Below are 21,013 nucleotides of genomic sequence, written 5' to 3'. Positions count from 1 at the left end.
TTGTTTTTTATTTTACATCTTGGTAGTATGGGGGTTTGAACTCAGGGCCTTGCACATGCTAGGCAGGCACTCTACCACTTGAGACAAACTGTCAGCCCTTTTTGCTTTAGATATATTTTTTTAATAAGGCCAGCTAGGACTATAGTCCTCCTATTTATGGTTCCCATGTAGCTGGGGTGACACCTAACTTTTTAATGGTTAAGGTGGTCTTACCAGGAGAAACCAGGAGGGCCCCCAGGCCGCCGCCAGAGGCCAGTGCCCAGACGGCTTGGGAAGACGCAGACCACAAGGTGATCTAAGTGGTACGCGGTACTCCCACAGACAACCCTGGGCCAGATCAGCATAGCCTCCTAGACAGAACGACCCTCACCCAGGGAAAAAAAGAGAAACTGAGTAATAAGCAATAACAAAAAAGACACATAGCAAAGAGGGTGGGGCGCCCTGAGCACTGAAGAGTGGGGAGGGGAATCCCTCACAGAACTGTAAATAAACAAGCCGGCTGGGGAAGGTAGGAGCGGAGGCACATGACCAGCAATCAGGAGCGGGAAAGGTTGTAAAAGCGGCAGTAGGAGGAAAACTCAACAGGAGAGGGGGGAAGGCCCACTTCCCACATGAACTGTAAATAAACACGCCGGCCTGAGAAAGCGGGTGCAGTGTCACCTCCCCCAATGTGCTTGGAAAGGGGAAAGCTTGTAGCAGTGGCATTGCGCACAGGAGAACTCTGAGTAAACAAAGCCTGCAGGGCTAGGTGAGTGTTAAGCTCACTCCTGAGATCTGCATAAATAACGCCTCCAGCAACAGCAGGCTGATAGCAGCAGGCAGGCGAGCCACAGGTGCAGATAGCCACTAACAGAACTGTCTCCAGAATCTTTTTTTTTTCTTTTCTCACTCCCTACCTTTGATGAGACAACAACCAAACTATGCCTGCATGCTGAACTTACTGAAACTGTATTGCATTTGAACTTGGGATGGGACACTTTGTAGGTTTTTTTTTTGTTTGTTTTGTGTGGTTTTGTTTTATTTTATTTTTCCCCTTTGATGAGACAACCACAAAACTACTTCTGAAGCACCATCTCCAGGATTGGAGGCTGAGGGACAAACACCAAAATTATTAAGATTTAAACTTTATTGCATCTGAACTTGGATATTTTATAATATATATATATATATATATATATATATATATATATATATATAATTTTCCATTTATATCTTTCTTTATTTTTTTTTTATTTTTTATTTTCAATCCTCTCTCTGTCTCTCTAATGCCTTTTCAGCTTACGGTTGATTAGTACATTGTCTCTTCCTGTTTATATCTTTGAAATTTTTTTGTTTGTTCCTATGTTTTGTTTTTTTCTACTTATTTGTTTTTCCCTTTTCCTTTAACTTCTTTGCGTTCCATCTCCTCTCACCCTTCCATTCTAAATATCACTAGTGCTATTATTACAAGCTAGAAAATACTTAATTGCACACAGTACAGGGACAATAACAACACCAAGGGCAATGACAGGAAGACAGAAAAAACAGGGAAACCAGTTTCCCCACAGCAAAAAATTAGTACAGGAACCAGAGGGAAATGAAGAAAACAGATACTCAGATCCAGACTCCAAAAAATGAAGATAAATTATGCCAAAGAACCCAATGAAGCCCACAAGAATATTCTAAAAGAAGAAATACTACAGGTACTCAATGAGAATTTTATAGAGATGATACTGGATATGGTCAACCAAAATGTACAAGAGACACTCAAGAAATTCCAAGACAACAAAAATAGAGAATTTGAAAAAGCACAAGAAGAAGTAGAAGCACTGTATAAACACCAAAGTGAAACAAAGAACATGATTAATAAAGAGATAAATGAACTCAGGACAAAAATAGACAACATTAAAGAGGAATATGGAAAACCTCAGGAAAAAAAACAAAACAGAATTGCAAAACAAAATGGAAGGCCAATACAGCAGAACAGAACAAACAGAAGACAGAATCTCAGAACTCAAAGATGAAATGATAGTTAAAGGAAAAACCAAACAACTATTAATTAAACAACTCAAGACCTGTGAAAAGAAAATGCAAGAACTCACCGACTCCATTAAAAAGACCAAACCTGAGAATCGTGGGCATTGAAGAAGGAGAAGAGGTGCAAGCAAAGGGAATTCGTAATATATTCAACAAAATAATAACAGAGAATTTCCCAAATCTAGAGAAAGATATTCCCATACAGATGCAAGAGGCCTCCAGGACACCAAACAGACCAGACCAAAATAGAACTACCCTACGGCATATTATCATTAAAACAACAAGCTCAGAAACTAAGGAAAGAATATTGAAGGCTGTAAGAGAGAAAAAACAATTAACATACAAAGGTAAACCCATCAAAATCACAGCAGACTTCTCAACAGAAACATTAAAAGCAAGAAGAGCATGGGGTGAGATCTTCTGGGCACTGAATGAAAATAACTTCAACCCTAGAATACTCTACCCAGCAAAGCTATCATTCAAAATAGATGGAACAATAAAAGTCTTCCATGATAAGCAGAAACTAAAACAATATGTGACCACAAAGCCACCACTACAAAAGATTCTTCAAGGGATTCTGCACACAGAAAGTGAAACCCAACATAACCATGAAAGGACAGGCAGCACCAAACCACAAAAAAAAAGCAAGAAAGTAGAGAGTAACCTCAACTTAGGTACAACAATCAAACCTTCAAACACCTAAGACAACTAAATGACAAGAATCAACACATACCTATCAGTACTAACACTTAATGTTAATGGACTTAATTCACCTATCAAAAGGCACCATTTGACGAAATGGATTAAAAAGGAAGATCCAACAATTTGTTGCTTACAGGAGACCCATCTCACCGACAGAAATAAGAATAGGCTTAGGATGAAAGACTGGAAGAAGATTTACCAAGCCAATGGCCCCTGAAAACAGGCAGGAGTAGCAATACTTATCTCAGACAAAGTAGACGTCAAACCTACATTGATCAAACGAGATAAAGAAGGACATTCCATACTAATAAAAGGGGAAAGAGACCAAAAGGAAATAATAATTATCATCCTATATGCACCCAATGTCAACACACCCAATTTCATCAAACATACCCAGAAGGACACATAGTGGTTGTGGGAGACTTTAACACCCCATTATCATCAATAGATAGGTCAGACAAACAAAAAAATCAATAAAGAAATTCAAGATCTAAAATATACAATAGATCAAATGGACCTACTTGATGTCTACAGAACATTTCATCTAATTTCCACACAATATACATTCCTCTTAGCAGCGCATGGAACCTTCTCCAAAATAGATCATATCTTAGGGCCCAAAGCATGCCTCAGCAAATATAAGAAAATAGAAATTATACTGTGCATAATATCTGATCACAATGCAATAAAACTAGAACTCAACAACAAAAGTAAAGACAAAAAACATGCAAACAGCTGGAAATGGAACAACTCATTACTTAATTAACAATGGGTCATTGATGAAATAAAAGAGGAAATTAAAAAGTTCCTGGAAGTCAATGAAAATAAAAACACAACCTACCAGAACCTATGGGACACAGCAAAGGCAGTCCTGTGAGGAAAGTTTATAGCCATGAGTGCATATATTTAAATGACTGAAAGATCCCAAATCAATGACCTAATGATACATCTCAAACTCCTAGAAAAACAAGAACAAGCAAATCCCAAAACAAACAGAAGGAGAGAAATAATAAAAATAAGAGCTGAAATCAACGAAATAGAAACCACAAAAACCATACAAAGAATTAATGAAACAAAAAGTTGGTTCTTTGAAAAAATAAACAAGATTGTCAGACACCTGGCAAACCTGACTAAAATGAGGAGAGAAAAACCCCAAATTAGTAGAATCAGGAATGCAAAAGGGGAGATAACAAACACCATCGAAGTCCAGGAAATCATCAGAGATTACTTTGAGAACCTATATTCAAATAAATTTGAAAATCTTAAGGAAATGGACAGATTTCTAGATACATATGATCATCTAAAACTGAACCAAGAGGAAATTAATCACCTGAATAGATCTATAACACAAAATGAAATTGAAGCAGCAATCAAGAGTCTCCCCAAAAAGAAAAGTCCAGGACCTGATGGATTCTCTGCTGAATTCTATCAGACCTTTAAAGAAGAACTGATACCAACCCTCCTTAAACTGTTCCATGAAATAGAAAGGGAAGGAAAACTGCCTAACACATTTTATGAAGCCAGTATTACACTTATCCCAAAACCAGGCAAAGACACCTCCAAAAAGGAGAACTATAGGCAAATCTCCTTAATGAGCATTGATACAAAAATCCTCAACAAAATAATGGAAAACCGAATTTAACAACACATCAAAAAGATTATTCACCCCACGACCAAGTAGGCCTAATCCCAGGAATGCAGGGGTGGTTCAACATATGAAAATCAATAAACATAATAAACCACATTAACAGAAGCAAAGACAAAAACCACTTGATCATCTCAATAGATGCAGAAAAAGCCTTTGATAAGATCCAACACCATTTCATGATAAAAGCTCTAAGAAAACTAGGAATAGAAGGAAAGTACCTCAACATTATAAAAGCTATATATGACAAACCTACAGCCAGCATTGTACTTAACGGAGAAAAACTGAAACCATTCCCTCTAAAATGACGAACTAGGCAAGGATGCCCACTATCTCCACTCTTATTCAACATAGTACTGGAATTCCTAGCCAGAGCAATTAGGCAAAAAGAAGGAATAAAAGGAATACAAACAGGTAAAGAAACCGTCAAAATATCCCTATTTGCAGATGACATGATCCTATACCTTAAAGACCCAAAAAACTCTACTCAGAAGCTCCTAGACAACATCAATAGCTATAGCAAGGTAGCAGGATATAAAATCAACATAGAAAAATCATTAGCATTTTTATACACTAATAATGAACAAATTGAAAAAGAATATATGAAAACAGTTCCATTTACAATAGCCTCAAAAAAAAATCAAATACCTAGGTGTAAACTTAACAAAGGATGGTGAATGACCTCTACAAGGAAAACTATAAAATTCTGAAGAAAGAGACTGAGGAAGACTATAGAAAGTGGAGAGATCTCCCATGCTCATGGATTGGTAGAATCAGCACAGTAAAAATGTCTATACTCCCAAAAGTAACCTACATGTTTAATGCAATTCCCATCAAAATTCCAATTACATTCATTAAAGAGATGATTGAAAAATCTACCGTTAAATTTATATGGAAACACAAAAGGCCACGAATAGCCAAGGTAATACTCAGTCAAAAGAACAATGTTAGAGGTATCACGATACCTGACTTCAAACTATATAACGAAGCAATAACAATAAAAACAGCATGGTACTGGCACAAAAACAGACATGAAGACCAGTGAAACAGAACAGAAGACCCAGATATGAAGCCACATAACTATAACCAACTTGTCTTTGACAAAGGTGCTAAAAATATACGATGGAGAAAAGACATCCTCTTCAACAAAAACTGCTGGGAAAACTGGTTAGCAGTCTGCAAAAAACTGAAACTAGATCCATGTATATCACCCTATACCAATACTAACTCAAAATAATCAAGGATCTTAATATCAGACCACAAACTCTAAAGTTGATACAGGAAAGAGTAGGAAATAGTCTGGAATTAATAGGTATAGGCAAGCACTTTCTCAATGTAACCCCAGCAGCACAGCGTAGTATAGATTAATGGGACTTCATAAAACTAAAATGCTTCTGCTCAACAAAAGAAATGGTCTCTAAACTGAAGAGAACACCCACAGAGTGGGAGAAAATATTTGCCAGCTACACATCAGACAAAGGACTGATAACCAGAATATACAGGGAACTTAAAAAAAAATTCTCCCAAAACTAATGAACCAATAAAGAAATGGGCAAGTGGACTAAACAGAACTTTCTCAAAAGAAGAAATTCAAATAGCCAAAAAACACATGAAAAAATGCTCACCATCTCTAGCGATAAAGGAAATGTGAATTAAAACCACACTAAGATTCCATCTCACCCCTGTTAGAATAGCCATCATCAGCAACACCATGAACAACAGGTGTTGGCGAGGATGCAGGGAAAAAGGAACCGTCTTACACTGTTGGTGGGAATGTAAACTAGTACAACCACTCTGGAAAAAAATTTGGAGGCTACTTAAAAAGCTAAACATTGATCTACCATTTGATCCAGCAATACCACTCTTGGGGATATACCCAAAAAAACTGTGACACAGGTTATTCCAGAGGCACCTGCACACCCATGTTTATTGCGGCACTATTCACAATAGCCAAGTTATGGAAACAGCCAAGATGCCCCACCACTGACGAATGGATTAAGAAAATGTGGTATCTATACACAATGGAATTTTATGCAGCCATGAAGAAGAACGAAATGTTATCATTCACTGGTAAATGGATGGAATTGGAGAACATCATTCTGAGTGAGGTTAGCCTGGCCCAAAAGACCAAAAATTGTATGTTCTCCCTCATATGCGTACATTAGATCAAGGCCAAAAACAACAAGGTGATTGGACTTTGATCACATGATAAAGCAAGAGCACACAAGGGAGATATGAGGATAGGTAAGACACCTAAAAATTCGTTAGCATTTGTTGCCCTCAACGCAGAGAAACTAAAGCAGATACTTTAAAGCGACTGAGGCCAATAGGAGAAGGGGAGCAGGAACTAGAGAAAAGGTCAGATCAAGAAGAATTAACCTAGAAGGTAACACAAGTGCACAGGAAAATAATGTGAGTCAACTCCCTGTATAGCTATCCTTATCTCAACTTACAAAAACCCTTGTTCCTTCCTATTATTGCTTATCCTTTCTCTTCAACAAAATTAGAGATAAGGACAAAATAGTTTCTGCCAGGTATTGAGGGGGTGGGGGAAGATAGGGAGGGAGCGGGGTGGGTGGTAAGGGAGGGGGTGATGGGAAGGGGGAGAAATGACCCAAGCATTTTATGTACATATGAATAATAAAAAAAATGTGGTCTTACCAATTTTTGCCTAGGCTCACTTTGAACCAAGATCCTCTTGATACCCACCTCCAGAAGAGATGGGGTTATAGGTGTGAACCACCACAACTGGCTATCTGTCCCTGTTTTATCTGTTATTCTCCCTGTATTGAAACCATTTACCAGTCCGTAAACATGTCAGACTTGCCCAGATTCGTAAACAGTGTTCTCTACTCTGGTACCTCTGGGACAGTGCTCAAGTGTCATCTTTTCCATGAAGCTTTTTCTGCCTCCCCTGTAAAAGGCAGACATTACTCCTCTGACAGCTCCCTGTGCAACTTTCTATGATAGTACATCGAATGGAATGTATTCAATACACGAATACAGAACAATGGAAGTTCATAGTTTTTTAACAGCTGCTTTAGAGAATAACAAAGTTAAGCCAAGTGTGAGTTTAAAACATACACACACACAACACACACACACATACACACACCCCTTTTTTTCTCTTTGACCCACTATGCATAATCATATCAAATACAACTTCAGGAAGTCATTGTGCATACTAAGTTTGTACTGGGCTAGATGAAGAAAAAGTACTGCTCCCTATGATAAACCTTATTTTTTCTTCCCTCTATAAGTCTATATGTAAACTTGAGCAGAATTCTAGAAGTTTCATGGACCTAAATGTAAAATTCCTAACTTCCTAAAGAGATATCTAGTTAATGAAAAAAGGAGATTCAACAGATAATAACACCACGGCCAACTTGCCATACTGAATAGCTTTTGCAGTAGATATAGGAGTGGTTTGCGTCGGTGATGTCAGTCCAATTTTATTTAAGGAACCTATTTAGGAAAATTATTTTTAATTGAAAATATTTAGAGTAGCTTCACTAACTGGCCTTACTTGCGTATCCTGGTCAAGACCACTCTACTGAAGAGCTCACTAACCCTGCCATGCTTAGGGTAGGTGCCAGATTCCATGCATGCTTTTTCTTGTGTATGTCTTAACACCCTGTTGCATCTGGCTCTTTTAAGTATTTCTTCCTTCTTTGACTCTGTGACATCACTGTCTCTTGGTTTTCTTCTCAATCTCAGTCTCGTTTTTGAAATTTGATTCTTTAGCCTGAAAGAACATGCCTCGAAGTACTGTCCACACCCTATTTTTAGTCATCTACATAATGATAACCTCCAAATCTCTTTCCAGAGTAAATCTCTTCCCTGAATTCTAAGACCTAGAAACAGCTAGATGTCTCCTCTAGAATTTCCTACAAGCTCACAAAACTCTACCTATTAATGGAACCAATTGATTTTAACAGTCAGCAGTGTCTTGTTCTTGTTTCCCTGTATCAGTTAGCGTTCTCTACCATCTACCTAGCCACTCAAGGTCCAACCCTGAAAACCACCTTCCTTTATCCTCTCCATTCATACTCCTCTCTAACAAATACTCCCTCCACACAGGACCTATTTTACAGTCCTGTCCTTCAGTTTTAATTTCAGAGTCAGTGTTCCAAGGGATTTCTTTCTTGATGTATCCCAGCTGTGAATACTCTGTACCTCTTCATTACCCTCCCTTACCCTTTCCCTCTACCACCATTATTCAACAGCTTTCAGTACGGTTGTTATGTCATCCATATCGTTGACTCTATCTTTCTCTTTCTTTTCCTTCTTCACCTGAGTTCCAAAGAACAGTTCCACTACTACAAACATGTTCATGTTCTCTATATAAATGTGTATGTGATCATGTTTGGTTTTGTATATATATTTATCTTTTGGATCTATCTTCCATATATGAGAAAAAACATGTGGCCTTTGTCTTTGTGAACTTAGCTTACTTCACTTAACATGGTGTCCTCCAATTCCATCCATTTACCTGAAGACAACATAATTTCATTCTTCAGATGAAAAAAATTGGGTAATAATACATATATACATGGAAACGTCACAAGGAAACTCCCTATGTAGCTATATTAAACAAACAAAAAAAGTCACTGTTTTTCTTTTACAAATTTGGAGAACAGGAGGGTGGAACAGGTTCTGGAACTGGGTTGGTTCCAGTAGGAGGGGGGAGGAGGTGGGGAAAGGACGAAGGAAGGTGCAAATACTGTGTATGCATGTATATAAATGGAAAAATAGGACCTGTTGAAACTATTCCAGGAATGGGGGAGGGAAGAATAAAAGAATGATAAAGAGGTGAATTCAAGTATAATATACTTGATATATTGCAATAACTTTTGTAAATGCCACTCAGCACAACAATAAAAATAAAATGATACACAAAATAATTTCATTCTTCTTTATGACTTAGTAATACTCCATTGTATATATATATATATATATATATATATATATCAATATCACATTTTCTTAATCTTTTCATCAGTTGTAGGGCATCTGGGCATTTCCCATATCTTGGTTATTGTGTACTGTGCTGCAATAAACATAGGTGTGCAGTGTCTCTATTTTATTTTGACTTACATTCCTTCAGACATATGTCCAGGAGTGGTATCACTGGATTATTAAGTTTTATGGCACTGTGAGTTTGTGAGTTTCTAGTGCAAGAAACTCACATTCTTACTCTGTGTCATGGGAGACTCCCTTGGGAGTCAGCTAATGCTGCAACCACTCTGGTCTGTCTGATGTTGTTCAAATTTAAAGGATGGAATGTTACCCACCTAATTCATGGCTGTCTTTGGGATCATCATAGATCATAACAGCATCATAAATATAGTGTTGATTCAACTCAACATTAAAATCCTCAAATGTCGACTGTACAAATTATAAACACAACCAGAGAAGTGGTCAAGAAAGAGAAGGATTATCTTTAAAAGATTTTCTCTGTACATTTAAAGGCATTCTGTCATACTCTAATACATTGCTGATAGAAGTGTGATTAATTGCAGTCTTTTTGGAGGACAATTTGGCAATGATCAGCAGGATTAAGTGCAGAGTCACTTTGATCCCACAAGTCAACTTCTGGGAATTATACATATTTGCTTGCATCCAAAAGGAGCACAAGGATGTTTGTGGTGGCACTGCTGGTATGGACAAGGACTGGAAACTCACTAAACATCTTGGAATTAGAGAACTAGCTGAGTAAGTTTTGAAACACCACACAATATTTTATATTAATGTAGCAGGGAGGAGGATCAGAAGAAAACAGTCTAGGCCTGAGTCCTGAGAAAGTAGCAGGGAGGTAGGGATGGCATAGCAGAGAGATAAAACCTCAGAAATTGGAACATGAGGAAGGTCATGTAGTACCAGGGAGGGGAAAATCATGTAGCACTAGGATAAAGTAGCCAATAAAATTAAATATAACCATATATGCATTAGACCTTGCTTTTTGCTTCTGTAACCTGCTTGCAAGGGTATATAAGGTGAGATCCTTTTGTGGTTTTTTTAAATTATTATTCATTTATTCACATGTGCGTACATTGTTTGGGTGATTTCTCCCCCCTGCCCCCATCCTCTTCTCCCCACTCCCCTCACTTCCAGGCAGAACCTGTTCTGCCCTTATCTCTGATTTTGTTGAAGAGAAGACATAAGCAATAATAAGAAAGACAAAGCATTTTTGCTAGTTAAGAATAACTATATAGAGAGATTCCTAGAATTGCTTCCATGTACAAATGTGTTACAACCCAAGTTGATTCATCTCTAACTGATCTTTACACTGGTTCCTGATCCCCTTCTCATGTTGACCTCTGTTGCTTTAAGGTTTCTGTATTAGTTCCTCTGGAATGGGGTACATGGTAAGACCCCTTTGTTCTCAGGGCTCAGCCTTTGGACATGAGTCCGCTGAGTCTGTGCTGGCACAATAAAACGTTGTTTCCTGCTAATTGCCTCACGAGTCCCGTATCTCAGCTAGCAACCTCCTGCAACAATATAGTTTTAAAAAAGATCTCTATGGCTCATCTAGAAAATTCTTTGAGATAATTTTCAATGAACAAAGCATTGCCAAGCAACATAAGAATACCTGTGTTAGTAAGCACTCAGAATGCCTCCCCAGGGAGACTATAATCATTTATCAGGCTTGCCTCCAGGGGAAGGATGGAAGCCTTTTCATTGTGTATAATTTTAAAACACTGAAAGCTTTAAACCCATACACAGAGCTTCTTAGAAAAAATATTTGAAAATGAAGAAGCTTCCAACCAAAATAGCAATTTAACAACTCAGATGAAGTAAGCTCTGCCTATCAAGCATAACTGATTCTCTATAAAGTAGGAATTTCTTATCTGCTTACTTTATAGTGTGCTTCTCTGGAGCACGAAGGAACCAATGATACCTCATGTTCTGGGGTACAAGCGAGGAAAACTGGCAAAGTAAATTTCTTCCATCAATGTGGCCATACACTCACGACCTGAGTAGGCAGAAGTATCTAGGAAATCCAAAGTGAAGGGCCAAAGGCATTTCCTCTTCTAGATCCATATGTAAAGACATATCGCAGAAAATGAACTACCTGGAGCTCTTGCTTGTTTCTGAGTTCTAGGTGACAGTAAGGTAAGCTCGAAGCCCCTGCATCAGAAACAAAGACAACCATGGCAGTGCATTTCCACTTACAAGACCTGACTTAGAAGGGAGACACTGAATAACGCTACTGAGAAGTGGAGGAAAGGCACGCATGATTATCTTTCTGATCTTCCATGAGCTCTCTGTTCTTAACACAGTGAACTATTTCTGATCTCCTCAACCACTCCACACTTCAGAGGTGGTGCTCTTCTGCTCACTTTCCCAATTCTCATCTCTCAAATCAAATTCTCATCCTCCAGGACCTAACTTCAGGTCTAGCCCTCCTAAAATTTTTTCAGGTTCCCACTGGAGTAAGAGCTACCTTTTCTGTTTTGGCACATTCTACATTCTACAGCATTTCCTACTTAGTTATGTCCAACTACAAGCTCATTTGTGCAGATACTCCTTTTTCTCCATGTATGTACCTGTTTATGATCTCATACCTAGTTGGTTCTAAGCAAATGATTGATTGAGGGAATGACTACTAAGTACATAGACCTGAGCATGAAATCATTTCATCAGAACACATTATAAGCTCTAGCATGGGATCTTTTCTATAGCATCCTGTCAACATTTGTGAAGAGGTATTTGTCCTGCCATTGACCCTATGGAGGCCTAGAGATCAAGGACCATGCCAACTGTCAAGACAGTCTGTCATGTTTAGCGCATAAAATTTTGTTGATTTATCAATTATGTTTATGTAGCTCATAATGTTAGGATCCCCGAGAGACAGAAAGCCACGCGTGAATGCAATCAACAAAGCAGAGTTTATTGGGCTGGCTAGCCAGGGTCGAGCTCCCACATGGACACGCAGGACCGGTTAGGAAAACACGACCCTGAGCCTCTTTAGGGGACATCTTATATAGACCACTACCTGCCGTTACAGCAAAAGCCCGCGCGGCACATAGCCAATGATTTTGTAACACCATATACATTTTCAGCCTATCCATTTAAGGGTACGTGTACTTCTTAGCCTATAGAGTAAAAGGTCAGCAGTTGCGTGCATATTTTCGTTATCAACATTGAGCAAGCAGGCAGAGCACATCTTGCACGTACATCCCGTCATCTTTCGCAACCTGCTCACATTCCTCACATTCTATATGCCCGAGCCGAGCCCTGCTGCTCTGCTTATCTTATCTACACGGGGCGTTTGGTACTGGTCTCTCCAACAAGGGGGTTGGGGTCCACTGAGACATCCTATTCCTTTCAATAAGAGGTATTCAGCTGGGGGTGGTGGCTGCACCTGTTATCTTAACTACTTGAGAGACAGAAACCCATGAGGACTAAGGTTTAAGACCAGCCCACGAGTCCCCATCTCAAGCAATAAAAGCTGGGCATGGTGGTTCTTGCCTGCCACTCAGCTATGTGGGAAACATAAATTGGAGGATCACAGTTTATGCCCACTCAGGCATAAATGTGGGACCCTATCTAAAAAATAACCAGAGCAAAAAAGGGTCAGTGCTATGGTTCAAGTGGTAGAGCACAGTGAGGGCTGAGGATGTAGCACAGTGGTATAGCGCTTGCCTAGCATGCATAAGGCCTTGGGTCCAATCCCCAGCATCATCAAAAAAATGTTACGTGGTATGTGGTAAAGTAGGGTATAAACAGCTTACATTTCCCTCTTCTGCTCATTTGTATTTATCAAGTTTGCAAAATGTACATCCACTTCTGTGATAAAAAGTAATAACATTGCTTTGAAAGGAGGTTTTCTGACAACTATGATATCAATTTCAATCCATACTGTTATTAAACTTGAAAAAACAATGTGATATTTGGTGTCTGAGTTAGGAAAACAATGAAGAAAGTACTCAGGCAAAATTCTGTTCTTTCTTTCTGCTCTCTAGAGGGGCACAGTATGTAAGATACAGTAATTATTCTGTGTGCAGAGAGCTCACGCTAGGTCCATTAGCATCTCTCCGGTCTTTCGAATACTCTAACATATACCCAGGTGAATACAGCATACCTAACTAACAAGCAGTCTGTTGCTTGATTGAGGAGAGGCATAGTCATGACCACATCCAACTCAATTTTCTCTGTCTAAACTTGCAAATTTCATCAGGATGATTTTCCCTTCTGGTTTCATCATTTTCCAGATACAGAAGCTAGAGCAGGAGAGGATGAAGAAAATACTAATGGCAGAGTCAAATTTGACAAGTAAGAGCTAATGTCTGTGTGTTAGCTCATAACTTACCACCAACAACAATCTACAGAATATTAGGATATAAAAAACAGAAGTTCCTTATGTGAAAAAATGTATTTATGCCCAATCTTCCAATATTTATCCAATAAATAAATGTTAATTCGGAAAGTGCCAGAAACTACCACTTAAATTTTAGTTATAAAATCTTAAAATTTTGATCTATAAACCAAAGAAACATAAGATTTATCTCTATGCTATTATTCTTCTAATTAGAATTCACAACATTCATCTAGAAGTTGAATTATGGATTGACTATGCAGCATAGGCTAACCTGAACCAGCCACATGTTCCAAGGTCATGAGAGTCAGTGTCTGGCCTTGCAATATTATTTAACTGCCAGCAAGGTCAGCTACGGCCTTTCACTAACGTCTTTAGAAGTATGTCTAAACATTTTCAAAGTTAGTTGCACATAACTTAACACACAGTCCTTTATATTTTTTTCACATAAATTCCTATACTTGACAAAAGAAATCCTAGTAGGCCATGAATCCCAGTTTCTTTTGTATCTCATTTGCCTGCATGCAATGTTATGTTTTCTGAACTCTGACACATCAGAATAAAGTTCTTTCTAGAACCTGGCAGTCTTCAATGACCTTAAACCCATTAACAGCCTCACCGACCCCTAAGTAAAAGTGGATGGAAGGCGTTACCCAGCTCCTTTACGCCCAGCCTCCAAAAACCAAACACTAATAATTTTTCTTGCCAAAGGACTTTTTTTTCTCTTCTCTTTCTTTCATTTTATCATTTTTACATTTACTCACATGTGTATATACTGTTTGGGCCACATCCCTCTCCACTGCCCAACCCCTGTTCTGCCCTCTTGTTTTCCCATTTTGTTGACGAGAAAACATAAGAGATAATAAGACATAGTGTTTTTGCTAGTTTGAGATAAAGATAGCTACACAGAGAGATTCCTAGCATTGCTTCCATGCACATGTGTGTTGCAACCCACATTGGCTCATCTCTATCAGACCTCTTCACTACTTCCTGGTCCCCATCCCATAGTGGCCTCTGCCAGTTTAAAATTACTATATTTGCTCCTCTTCAGTGAGCACTTCAACCACATTCAAGTTTTAGGTTTCCTTCCCTTTCCCTATTCCTCCCATGCATATTCTCCCCTTAGTGTGTAACCCATGTCCAATAATATTACTGTATTTGTTTTAGGTCTATAATCCACATATGAGGGAGAACATACAATTTTTGGCCTTCTGAACCTGGCTGACTTTGCTTAAGATGATGTTCTCCAATTCCATCCATTTACTTGCGAATGGCAAAATTTCATTCCTCTTTGCGACTGAATAAAATTCCATTGTGTATAAATACCACATTTTCTTAATCCATTTGTCAGTAGTAGGGCATCTTGGCTGTTTCCATAGCTTGCCTATTGTGAATAGTGCTTCAATAAACAGGGTGTACAGGTGCCTTTGTAATAACCTGAGTCACATTCCTTTGGGTATATCCCTAGGAGTGGTATTGCTGGATCATATGGCAGATCTATGTTTAGTTTTTTAAGAAGCCTCCATATTGTTTTCCAAAGTGGTTGTACTAGCTTACATTCCCACCAGCAGTGTATGAGGGTTCCTTTGTCCCTGCATACTCACCAGCATTTGCTGTGGCTGGTGTTCTTGATGATAGCCATTCTAACAGGATGGCTATCCTGTTAAGGTGGAATATTAATGTGGTTTTGATTTGCATTTCCTTTATGGCCAGGGACAGTGAGCATTTTTCATGTTTTTTGGCCATTTGGATTTCTTCCTTAGAAAAAGTTCTGCTTAGCTCAGTTGCCCACTTCTTTATTGGTTCATTGATTTTGGGGGAGTTTAGTTTTTTGAGTTCCCTGTATATTCTGATTATTAGTCCTGCCAAAGGACTTCTTAACCAGAAACTTTTTCCTTTATTCTTTCTAACCAGCTCCATCATCCTGAATCACAAATACAAAAGTAGGCAGATTAAATATTATTAAAATCATTTTAAGAGCCTCCACTTAAAAGCAATATACTGCCTAAAATATTATCAAACTCACTTTTCTAAGTACTTCAATTGAAAAAGCACTGTCCAACCATTATCCCTCATGAGCCTCTCCCACCCCTCTCAGAGGGCAGAAGAGAAATTATTCTCCCTTTACAAATGGGAAAACTGGCATAGATATTAAAAGCCTCATCCAATCTCTTATATAACTGGAACTTTAGTTTAGGCTTTATGACTTCAAAGATCAGTATTTACTCTTATATTAATCACATTATCTGCTTTAAAATGTCTAACTCAGAATTGGAAAGTAGGTTCAGATGACATGCTGTTAGTGATTGCTGTGTTCAAAGGATTCTGAGGTCTAGTTAAGTGAGAGAGGAGTGCCAAAATTAATCACTGATTTATTCATGCAAATATCTACTGATCATGCATGTGCCAGGCAATCAATGTTCTAGGCCCTGAGAACTGCAGTCTCTATCATGGGCATGGAGGAAGGAGGGCACCCTGGGTGCCACCATTCTGCAATTTCTGAGTCTAGCTACTTCCTATCAGAATAAAGAGGGGCTGAGGTATGGGGGGGAATTGGCAACTGTAGAGACCCCTGCCCCTTCTTCATGTGTCTATTTCTCCCTTACTCTTTCCTAACTAGCAACATTTGAAATTTATATTATCCTTTCACTATTTGAGTCTGCTTAACATGCTGGAGAAGTCACTAACTATGCGAAATGGCCTCATGCCTTATTTCCAAAACACATGTGTTTTCACATTTAACATTTCTATAAAATCAGAATGCATCTTACAGTGTGGAGTTTTATGATTCCCACAGACCTTGAAGGAAGGGTCTTCCAGGAAGGATTTGCACTGGCTTTTACCAGTCACCTGGAAGTACTCATCAACATTATAATGCTGAGTGTTCAGCTGGAGGTGTTTTGGATCATATTTGTGGTGAGATTTAGGCTGTAGACCTTCGTGAGTATTAGTTTGAGATTTGGGATCTCAGGAACGATATTTTACCTCACTCTACAACCAGTACATAAGCTGCGGCATGGAACTTTCCGTATGTATGGGTTCACGCTTCATTTAGATTTACACTGAAAGGGTAGCCTTCGGTATTCCGGTTTTATTTGACCTATCTTGGGCACTATGTTTTCTATATTGGTGGTACATAAAATAATAACGTATGCTACACTCAATCTTTTTCTTCACATTAGATTTGTTGAAACACAGTACAACTTCAAGCCAATACTAACTGGGTTGTAATGATGGTGAACACCTTTTTCATCTCTAGTTGGCAACTTATTTTGGTCACTATAAACTAGTTAATATCTTCTTCATTATTTAATCTCAACTTCATCCTTTAAACTTATTTTGGGGGGCAGGGGCGGCACTGGAGTTTGAACCTAGGGCTTTGCACTTGCTAGGCAGGTACTCTTCCTCTTGAGTCACATCCTCAGCCCTCATCCTTTAAACTTAAAGCAATAGGACCCTCATGAGATTACTAAGAGGTCTAGTATAAATTTCTTCAACTTTGTATAAATTAATCTTCTTGCTTTCCCAGGAAAGGAATTAGTCTTCCTTCTTTCCAAAAGCCAAACCTTCTTTGTTCTGCCCATAAATATAGTTGTGTCCATTCTGTACCAAACAAAATGCTCCTCTGACTCCACTGCTTGAAAACCAGTGCCCCACCTTCTTCACCTCAGACAGCAGGAGTCGCATCTTTCTAAAAGCTTGGTCAGAAACCCTCATGTCATTCACAGGGGCACTCATTGTCTCTCAAAACCCAAACTTTCAATTCATCAAACCCTGTGGTTCTACCAGTTTTCACCACCTCTGTTCCTACAGGTCTAGTCAGAGTTATCATCTCCTTACCTGGACTGTTGCAGTAAGTAGTCTCCCAGCTCTTGGGCTTACCTATCTACAGTCTATTTTAAACACAATGTCTAAAGCAATCCTTTATAAAACGTCAGATCCCACTCCTCTTCTGTTAAAATCCTCTGATGGCAATCTAGTCACTGTCCTTCTCACTCAATTCTAGCTTTCTGGTGTCACTGCCATTACACAAAGGTGTCAACTACCGTTCCTTTGCCTAGAGTGTTCCTTTCCAAAATGACCATCTGATTCTGTCCTCACCTCACCCCAGTCTTGCTTAGAGTATCATCTCTACAGTAAAGTCTTCCCTGACTACTCTGGTATCGCATACCTCAACACTCTGCAATGATTTCTGTGTTGTTTCTCTGTGTAGCATTCATCACCTTCTACTGTTATTATCACATTCTTATTACCTCATTGCCTCTTCCAACTCACCCCACAAAAGCAAGTGCTTGTGTGTGTTTTGTTCACCACTATCTGACACATCTTAAAGTTTCAAGAAAAAAAAAACTCATGACTTCAACCATCATGTAACCCATTATAAATATGGCTTCTGATCTTAGTGTTCAGCTGACTTGGCTTTCAAAATTTGTAATTTTCACACGGAATGGCACTTAAGCTGAATTCATTTGACTTCTGAAATATCCAACACTAATAACTACCTGTTTGTCTTAAAACTCTCTCAGAGATCTTCACAGTACTTATTGCCTGAGTCTCTCTGTTTGAGAGTGAGTGAACTAACCCCTACATGGCTCTTACCCAATACAAACAGCTGGCTCAAACTCACACTTACTAAGTTACCTGCTGAGGTAGGTCAGGCTCAGACATCTCTCAAATTAGAAACTACTCACTGTGAATTGAAATCTATCTTCTCATAATTTCTGCCCAGTGATATCACTTCTCTGCTCTATAATCAGTCACAAGTCCAATCTGTTTCTCTAGGAATTTTGCAGATAAATCAAGGCAGTGCCTTTTTCCTCCTCAGTCTTATTTGAATCAAAATATTTAAATTCAAAACATTGTTTAAAATTTTTATCTTTGGGCTGGAGATGTAGCTCAGTGGAAGAGTAGGTTCTTAACATCCACCTGCTCCTGGGTTCCATCCCCAGCATCACATGAACACACACGCACACTCTATCTTAATCAGTGTCTTCAGATTCAGATATATCTGGTGTATCAATGTCCCTGTCTAGAGATGATGCCAAGAGGTCATCTCCTTCTGAGACTATAAAATAGAACTCTCACTATTGTTTGGACATTATTCTTCTAACAGTTTAAGCAAAGATGGCAGAAGCTTTACTGATCTCTTATTATTACAGGTTGACACATTAAAATGTCAGCTTAGTCCTTCAAGCCTCTGAAATATGGATTGAGATTAAGCCCCATTTCCCCATTCTATCCTGAAAATACTTATTTTTTTAAAATAAAATCTTTTAATCATTTTAGCTACCTATTGGCTATGGCATAAAGCCCAGACTTCTTCACAAGGAGTTCAAGGTTCTTTCCAATTATGTCCCGACTATCCACCTTTTTTCTTTCTTGTTTTTTTTTTTTTTTTTGGTTGCACTGGGGTTTGAATTTAGGGCCTCACATTTGCTAGACAGGTGGCTGGACCACTTGAGCCACTCTGCCAGCATGACCATCCTTTCTATCCCCATCCACTGCCACACTAGTTCCCATTCCCAGTGCTTTCAAGCCACACTGAGTATTCACAGCCCAGGTAACCCTGATGTTTCCACCTCTTTGACATTGCTTATACATAATTCCCTTTGCTTATTTATAATGGCCTCATCTCTTGTCTTCATCTGTTGAAATCTTAGTGACGAAGGATCTCATGAGCTTTAAAATGGTAGCCATGCTTCAACACCTAGTTTCATTGCCACCCATTTTATAAGGAATTCTTCTTCCTGAATCTCCCAATGAGACTCCATCTCCATTTCTCATAGTACCAACATTCTTGAGTAATGTGGATTATAAAGTTTAGTTTCCCCTTGTATAGTATAGTATAGTATAGTATAGTTGTTTCTATCACATTCCCTCTTCCTACCAGATTTACAAACTCATATAGCTGCCATGTTCCTTTGTATACCTTTCAAAGATAATATAATTCTTCAAATGAATTTACATCACTTAAGAAAATGAGATACAAACAAAACCAATCTTGAAAGCTCAAAGATATCTTTAGCTGAACACAAGACTGGGAATATAGGAAAAAATTTAAGATATTCAAGATTATAGAACTTTTCCATCTTCTATGAGATACTTAATAAAATGTTACTATGATTACAGAAAGAACTGGAGCCATCACCTCAGCTCTTTTTGCTTTTAGTTATTGAGTTAGTTAGTTGGTTTTTGCCTAAGGCTCTCCCTCAGATTGAAGTCTTCCTACCTATGCCACCCATGTACCTGGGATGATAGATATACACCACCAAGCCTGGCTTATTGGTCTTGATAACCTTTTGCCTGGAACAGCCTTGAGCTGAGAGCCTCTGAATCTCTGTCTCCTGAGTAGCTGGGATTACAGATGTAAGTCACCATGCTTGGCCCAGATGCTTTTAATATGTATTTGAACTTATCAATTCTGGTAAGCTTTAGAATTAATACTATTTAGGTTGATGGTTTATAATAATGAGTCTTAGCAATACCAATTAGTAAATATTGGCCAACCAGAAAATATCTGATAAAATATATTACTTGTATTCAAACCAGATAAAGAATTTGAAATACTAGATAAAATTGGCAAAATATAGTCACTTTAACTGTCTGATTTGGGGGTAAGGAGAATCATTCCTACCTGGGATACATACCACTTATAAGGACAGGTATCTTCTTTGGAATAGGGGTAATGAATCTTCTTTCTTTCTTTCTCCAAATAACACTGTCATCTGATGTTTACAATCTTCAAAAACAAGGGAAAGAAGCTGATGATGTGCCCTATTTCTGGACAACATTTCAAAATAGCATAGAGGCCAGCCTAAAGCTATGTAAATTCATTTATATTTGTGGATATGTATTTGTTCTTAGAGACTATGATCTAGACATTTGCAAACAGTCTTTAGGAAAACTTCCACATCATAGAGTTCTTTTTATTAGCAAAGTTCTTCAGATTCAACATTTACCCAACTTTCTCAAACCATGATTCCACTGAGGCTGTCCAACTTAGAGTGTATGCTACTGACCTAGTCTTTCCCTTTCTTCTAGATGTCCTAGGTAAAATGTGATTGGATAGTGACATACAACTTTGAGCCATGGCACAGCAATGCTTCATTTACTTAAAATTCTCAGATGCCAATGTTGGGATTGAAATGTTGGAAGCTCAATAGATGAATATAAGCAGGATATTTTAAGTTTAAACTCAAAACAAATAAATAAACACAACAAAAAACTGAAACAATATGAATATGGTGCCATCCTTATATTTGCTTTCTCCTGATGTCTTCTTCCAACTCATCTGATTTTTTAAGGGTTTAGAAAACCTAATTTAACCC

The 21,013-nt window shown here is 38.4% G+C and overlaps 1 protein-coding gene across 1 annotated transcript in view; it reads right to left on the bottom strand.

Moving 5' to 3' along the window:
- Positions 1–21,013, bottom strand: part of LOC109674433 (ovochymase-1) — a 51,361-nt gene that overhangs the window by 21,646 nt on the left and 8,702 nt on the right. Inside the window, 4 exon segments of the mRNA XM_074084841.1 lie at positions 9,658–9,751; positions 13,452–13,590; positions 20,333–20,391; positions 20,393–20,424. Of these exon segments, the coding sequence (XP_073940942.1) occupies positions 9,658–9,751; positions 13,452–13,590; positions 20,333–20,391; positions 20,393–20,424 (324 nt within the window).

Source organism: Castor canadensis, chromosome 8 (genome assembly GCF_047511655.1).
Source record: "Castor canadensis chromosome 8, mCasCan1.hap1v2, whole genome shotgun sequence".
Taxonomy (NCBI): domain Eukaryota; kingdom Metazoa; phylum Chordata; class Mammalia; order Rodentia; family Castoridae; genus Castor; species Castor canadensis.
This window is presented reverse-complemented; position numbering and strand designations above follow the sequence as displayed.